We start from the raw sequence: 6,028 nt of genomic DNA, 5'->3' as shown, positions 1-6,028 counted from the left end.
TAGTTAATTTAATTAAAAAATTTGATAGCCTTGGGATACGTGAGACCTATCTCTCTAGTTTGAACAAAAGTTCTAAATAAAGGGTAGCCTGCCATAAGGAAGTAACCCACAAATTTAAAAGATTCAGATTATTGGCTCAAAATATAGAAAAATTCTAATAGATATCCTCGTTCAAGGAATTTTTTATAATCTCATTCTTTAATTTTTGTCAAGCATGCCATAAGGGAATAACTGTGAATAGCTGATGATAGCGGACACGTTTTTTTAATTATAAGTAAATTGTCACTTTTTTTCATTGAAATTTGGATTTTTTATCACCATCAAAAGTTGAAAAAACGTGGCACTCGAACAAAGAAAAAACCCACCCCTCTGTTTTCTCGAAACCGAATCATATTTTCTAATCAAACTTCGTTTTTGATCGATTCAGCATCAGAGTATCTACATAGTACATTATAAATTTTTTTATTGACAATTGGATTTTTCATTAATGTACAAAGTTGATAAAGTCACCCTCGAGTAAATAAAATTGTCCCGTTCCATTTTCGAGAAACCTGATAATATTTTTTAATAAAATCTTTTTTATATCTGTTCAGCTGCCCAATAGCACAATGTAATTAAATTTTCTTACTGAACTTTTCAAGGTTCCATTCAGCCCTAATTTATCTCGAAAGTGCTTTCTAATTTTGTTAAAACAAAAATTTGATTTTTGAGAACGTTCTTTGTCTCTCATGTAAAATCGTGGAAATGTTGGTTAGGCCCTTGTGGCATGCTCTCATTCAAATGAACATGATTAATGATCTATTGAAGATTGGAATTTGTTATATAAAATCATTTTATATTCAAATAATTTCAGTACCTTCAAGAAAATCGCATCTAATCAGAATTATTTAAATTACCAAGCTATTTCATTTATAACCAGTAGGATTATTGATCAACTTGATGAAATATTAAAATAATTTAAATGTTTAATAAATAATAATTTAATAGTAAAAATGTGAACTTACATCCCAGGAATCTAAGTAGGGACGAATCCGAGGCGAAGAGTCTTCCATCCTCTCTTATTGGAGGCTGCGCCTACTTTTTGGCGAAGTACCTCCCAGATCACTGATCTCTTTTTCTTTTCATGATTGTTTTCTTTTTTCAAAATCTCTTACTGCTTCTGAAGAACGCTGAATTTTGATCAACTAAAGTCCATTGATGACTAAATATGATTTTTCTCTAAATTGGTGTAAATTCTCTTCTTTGGATATCCTGAAATTTCTTCCTCGTGATTTCATCTCTTTTGTCCTCCAGGAGGTCAACGTAATCGGATCAAGGATTAGATAGCCGGGATTTTTCTGCAATTCCCTCTTCTAGACAAGAGAGAACTTTGAATTATTCAGAACCTCGCTGTTAACACTTTTACTCAGGGACTGGGTTAAATTTGCATTTACTGTAACGGATTTTCCAAGAAGGTTAATTGTCAAGTAGATAAAAGGCATTTATGAAAGAAAATTTATTGTTCATAAATAGCCAGGGCTATTTTCATTACTATGTATTCTTTAGAGAAAGAAAAAAAGTTTTATTTCAATTGCACTGGAAATAGAATTTCAAATTTAAGGGGGTAGCAAGGTATGAAATTTTCAAAAAGTCGAATTTTTTTCTTTTTAAATCCCTATGTATCCTTAGAAATAAGGTAGAAATCCTTGTTGACTTCAAAGCATATCAGAAGTGGCCGAAAAATGAATTACTTCGACAGGCCTCGAGCGATCGGAACGCACAATTTTTCGTACTTCAAACTTCAAACGCGTTTTTTTGGGGTCATCGCCACGATTCCAGCCGATCTACTGGGCCGATTTCATTTAAATTTTTCTAAAAATATTTACAAAAGACTTGGGTATCGTATGAACCTCGGTCTTGATTGTTCAATTAAGTTAATGAACAATTTGATCTAGTTAATGTTTAAAAATGTGAGAAAAAACGAAAAATCACAAAAACTTTCACAATTTGTTTATTAATTAATATTTTCCATAATTGAGGTTCATGCTATAGCCATTTATGTGCTCTTTACGAAAAATTATGGTTTTTGTGTTTCAGATGACGCAAAGCTGAAAAATCATGGCGACCGTTTTTCAACATAGCGTCATCAGATCGCCCAGAAATTGGCTGGATATTGATGAAAAATAAAAAATAATTTTTTTCCGTTAGTTAATAACATGCCTTACGACATACTAAAAAGTTGTAAATGTTAAATAAAAATAAATAAAAAAAACGTTGTTGAAAAAAGGTTATTGAGGGTTTTGGGCATGACTTACAGTAGCTTACAACATTAATCCGGGCAGAGGCAGATTGTTTATCGTTTCTCCAGAAAATTATTTAACTAGTAATGGGCATTACATATTATCAGAAATTATTTAATTAATTAATTACCCTGGTCAAAAAATAACATCTATTATTTTTGTTTAATCCAGACAATCTAAACGTAAACAGGCAAAGCCGCATGCACCATTTCTGTTGGATTTAGACGCATGAAGCAATCTGATGCAACTAACGCGCTCAGAGTGCGACCCTCCCCGGGGCGAAATACTAATACTCGGCAAGTCCTCCTTGCATACTCTGTCACGAAAAATAGAGTTCTGCGCGAGGTTGGAAAGAGCTTTTCAGTCCTCATTTTTCCTCGAAAACGTTCGAAAATTGCGAATTCGGAAATAAGTAGGCTTCCGCGAGCATTTAAGACACTTTAGCGAGCTCTATTTTTCGTGACAGAGCATGCACGGAGGATTGCCGAGTATTAGGATTTTGCCCTGGGTCGCGCTGTTTGTCACGCTTGATTGAGTACCGCCTCTTTTTCGGCCCCGCAGCTCCTCTCATCGTGAAAACGCCGAGGATATAAATTCTCAAAACAAGGTAAGCCCGGCTGATTAAATCCAGGTTAAAGTGTATTTTTTATCTGTGAATTTAACACTTTTTTCAAATTCATTTATTTAAAAGTTGAAAATGTTAAAAAGCTTTCAGTAATAAAATGATATAGTCTTATAAAATTTAAAATATTTTGATTTGGAATAATTCTTCAATTTGATTTTTTTTCCTTTCTCTTAGTATAAAATTATACAATTTCAACATTTCCAATTTTATATTGTTTAGCTTTTAATACTAAGGAATATAAATTTTTATTCAACCCACACAAATTTGGGTGAAATAGCAAATATTTTGTTCTCTCAAAGATTTTCTGAAGTTATAAACGATGCCAATTTCCAATTATTAAATTGCAGCTTTTATTCCTTAAACCATTTCTTTATTCATTATGTAAATTTATAAATAAATGAAACATCCAAAAGATTCGAATATTAAATTGGACAATATTCAAGACTTTTCATTATTATTTTCTTACATTCAGAATTTCTAATTTAAGATTAAATTGTTTCGAATTTTGGATAAAAGCTTTTGAAAATTTCAATAATGAAAGCCCTTAGCATTTAATCTACTATAATAAATATTGCGTTCTTTTGAATCTTTTAAGGCCAGAGATTGTAAAATTGTAGCTTTTATATACTTAATTTAGCCAATTAAACATTTTTTGAAATTAAACATTTTTTATTTTATAATTTGAATACTTCATTACATTTATATTTGAAACTGTCAAGTATTGAACTTTTGAATTTAAAATTGTTAAATTTGCACCCTCGGAATTTTAATTTTTCAGTCTTGAAATTGATCACCCACGCAAAAATTTAGTTGCGTCACTATTTTTATAGTTATTCTAAAGTAAAATATAAAAAAGGAACTGTTTTTTTTTCAAATCAATGCATTCTTTTATATGAGAAATAAGGGGAATTTACTAGCGATATCTTTCACTTTTGCAGCTGAACTGACAATAATTTTTCATTACGGCCTTCAAACCCCATTAGGGTCCACTTACAAAATCCCCAACAATTTGTTCCAAATCCCTGGTTCAAATAAACATTACTTAGGCTCCTATTTTCGACACTCAAGATTTATAGAAAGCTTATACTGTCCCTCGAGGATTCAGGAAATTCTGTTTTCTAGATATTTTTTCTTTTTGAGATATCAAATTCGAATACCAACTTTCACATTTGAAGGGTTCGAGGAACCCCTAAATAATACATAATGAATCCCAGAATTGCCATAAATATTTATCTTGCGTGACTTTGTAAACCTGCGATACGGGAGTTTAACATGATTGATAACATTTCCAAAGAAATTAATCAAGACTCCTAGTCAAAAGAATCTCAAATATGCATAACTGTTTGTCGAAAAAATTATTCTAATTTCAAGGTCGGCACACGTAACGTCTAAACGTCATCACATTATTTTCATCTTACTGAAAACCAACCCACATATCCTTGACCCTCTATATCCTTTAGCCTTCTTCTATATAAATTATATCCCTATTCTCCCTCTGTCTCCCTAAAAAATAATCTCTCTTTTATTATTTTCCCAAAACCTTTCTAAATCTCCTCTTTATTCCTCATCATCGGCGCAGTAGTCCAGATCAGCTGTTGGTGCCAAGGTTTAGGTCACGTCGAGTGGAGAACCTCGGCGAACCGAGAGTCGGAAACCGATCCGGAAAAGCTCGATAAGTTCACTACCAGAAGGTCTTTCGCTTCCAAACAAAAAGATTACCACAACTTTTAAAGATTCCAGATTCACAAATTTTAACTTGTAAAGCCACTTTAAAATTTCCGATTAAAAAAAGCACAATCTCCCGAATTGTAAAATTCAGGAAGAGACTGAAACTTTGGATTTTATTGATAGGGAAGATTTGGTGAATTAAGGAAGGGTTTCGTGATTGGAACGAAAAGAATAGGATGCACTTTATTTTTGCGAAATAAAGCCAACCGGTTTAGGACTGCAGCTCGTGACGTCGAGGACACAACGCAGACAGACGGCGGGACGGACGTACACTAAACGAGACCCGCGCCCGGTCAGCTAGCCAGCCTGCTTATGGGAGCTTTCGCCTTGCCAACGAGCAACCAGCACCCCTTGTAGTGCCTGAAGCTAGACGATTCGATCGATATTACTGCTCCTGCGAAACCTTGCATTCTGCTCCCCCACCTCTTGCTCACCAACCCTCATCTCTCATCCCTCTCACACCTTCTGAACCACCCCCTACGCCGTACTGCAAATCACCTTGCTCTTCTTCTTCCGCCGACTTCCTGCATCCTACCCACGCGTTCCTGCCATTGATGACCCTCATCGAACGGATTACCCACGGTCGATAGGGATTATCGATCAAGGCCTGGGATCAAGGAAGTTTCGATTCATTTGATTTCACATTGAAAAGTTCCTGTGATTTTTTATTTATTCCGGGGTATGTTTGTCTATCTTCACCAAACTAAAAACAGAGTTAGACGGAGATTTTGATACGCTCACTATAAAACTCTCTTTCACGCTCTTACACTCTCACACTCTTTTGCTTACTAGCTCCATTTTTTAAATCCATTCTCGATCCTTCACTCTCACTCTCTCGCTCTTTCTAACTTCCACACTCTTCATGTCTTACTCACCTTATCAGCATTATATCTTTCTCACTCACACTGCTCTTCTCAGTTTACGCTCATCCACTACTCTCAGTTTACGCTCATCATCTACTCCTGAATTTCTCATCCTAATTCTTCTCGTTATCGTTTTTTTCATTCAAAATTTTCTCAACCTCAACCTCATTATCGTTCTGATTCTCAATTCTCTTCCCTTATACTTGACTTTTCACCTCTTGCGCCACTCTCTCTTTCTGTTGCATTATATCTGACATATCTTTTCCTTACTAGATCTGCCACTCCTAACAGATTCTACCCCTCCTAAATACTATTTAAGTCTTCTCCCCTGTCACAATCACACTTTATTTCTGCTTTCGTTACTCTCACTTAGCCTATCTCACTCTCCCCATCTCTCTTACTATCACGCTCTTTCATACTTTCATCACTTCTGTCCCACACTCTCCCCACGCTATTTCATCATTCATACGTTCACATACTCTGCAACTATTCCTTTCTCTCTCTCTCTCTCTCTCTCTTTTCTCTCTCTCTCT

General features: G+C 34.6%; 1 protein-coding gene across 2 annotated transcripts in view; it reads right to left on the bottom strand.

The window, feature by feature from the left end:
• LOC117173512 (sodium- and chloride-dependent glycine transporter 1) overlaps positions 1–4,924 on the bottom strand; it is a 74,454-nt gene extending 69,530 nt beyond the window's left edge. The window contains exons 1-2 of one of the 2 annotated variants that reach the window (XM_033362137.1): positions 4,840–4,924; positions 1,005–1,352 (exon numbers count right to left, since the gene is read on the bottom strand). In XM_033362137.1, coding sequence (XP_033218028.1) covers positions 1,005–1,052 — 48 coding nt within the window. In that variant the 5' untranslated portion in view covers positions 1,053–1,352; positions 4,840–4,924. Of the gene's footprint in view, positions 1–1,004; positions 1,353–4,444 lie in introns of both variants that reach the window. The other variant, XM_033362136.1, reaches the window with a different exon arrangement.
• Positions 4,925–6,028: the final 1,104 nt, after the last annotated feature.

The sequence above is a fragment of the Belonocnema kinseyi genome, chromosome 5 (genome assembly GCF_010883055.1).
Source record: "Belonocnema kinseyi isolate 2016_QV_RU_SX_M_011 chromosome 5, B_treatae_v1, whole genome shotgun sequence".
In the NCBI taxonomy this organism is placed as follows: domain Eukaryota; kingdom Metazoa; phylum Arthropoda; class Insecta; order Hymenoptera; family Cynipidae; genus Belonocnema; species Belonocnema kinseyi.
The sequence above is the reverse complement of the archived record's forward strand: the minus strand, read 5'-3'. Positions and strand labels throughout refer to the sequence as shown.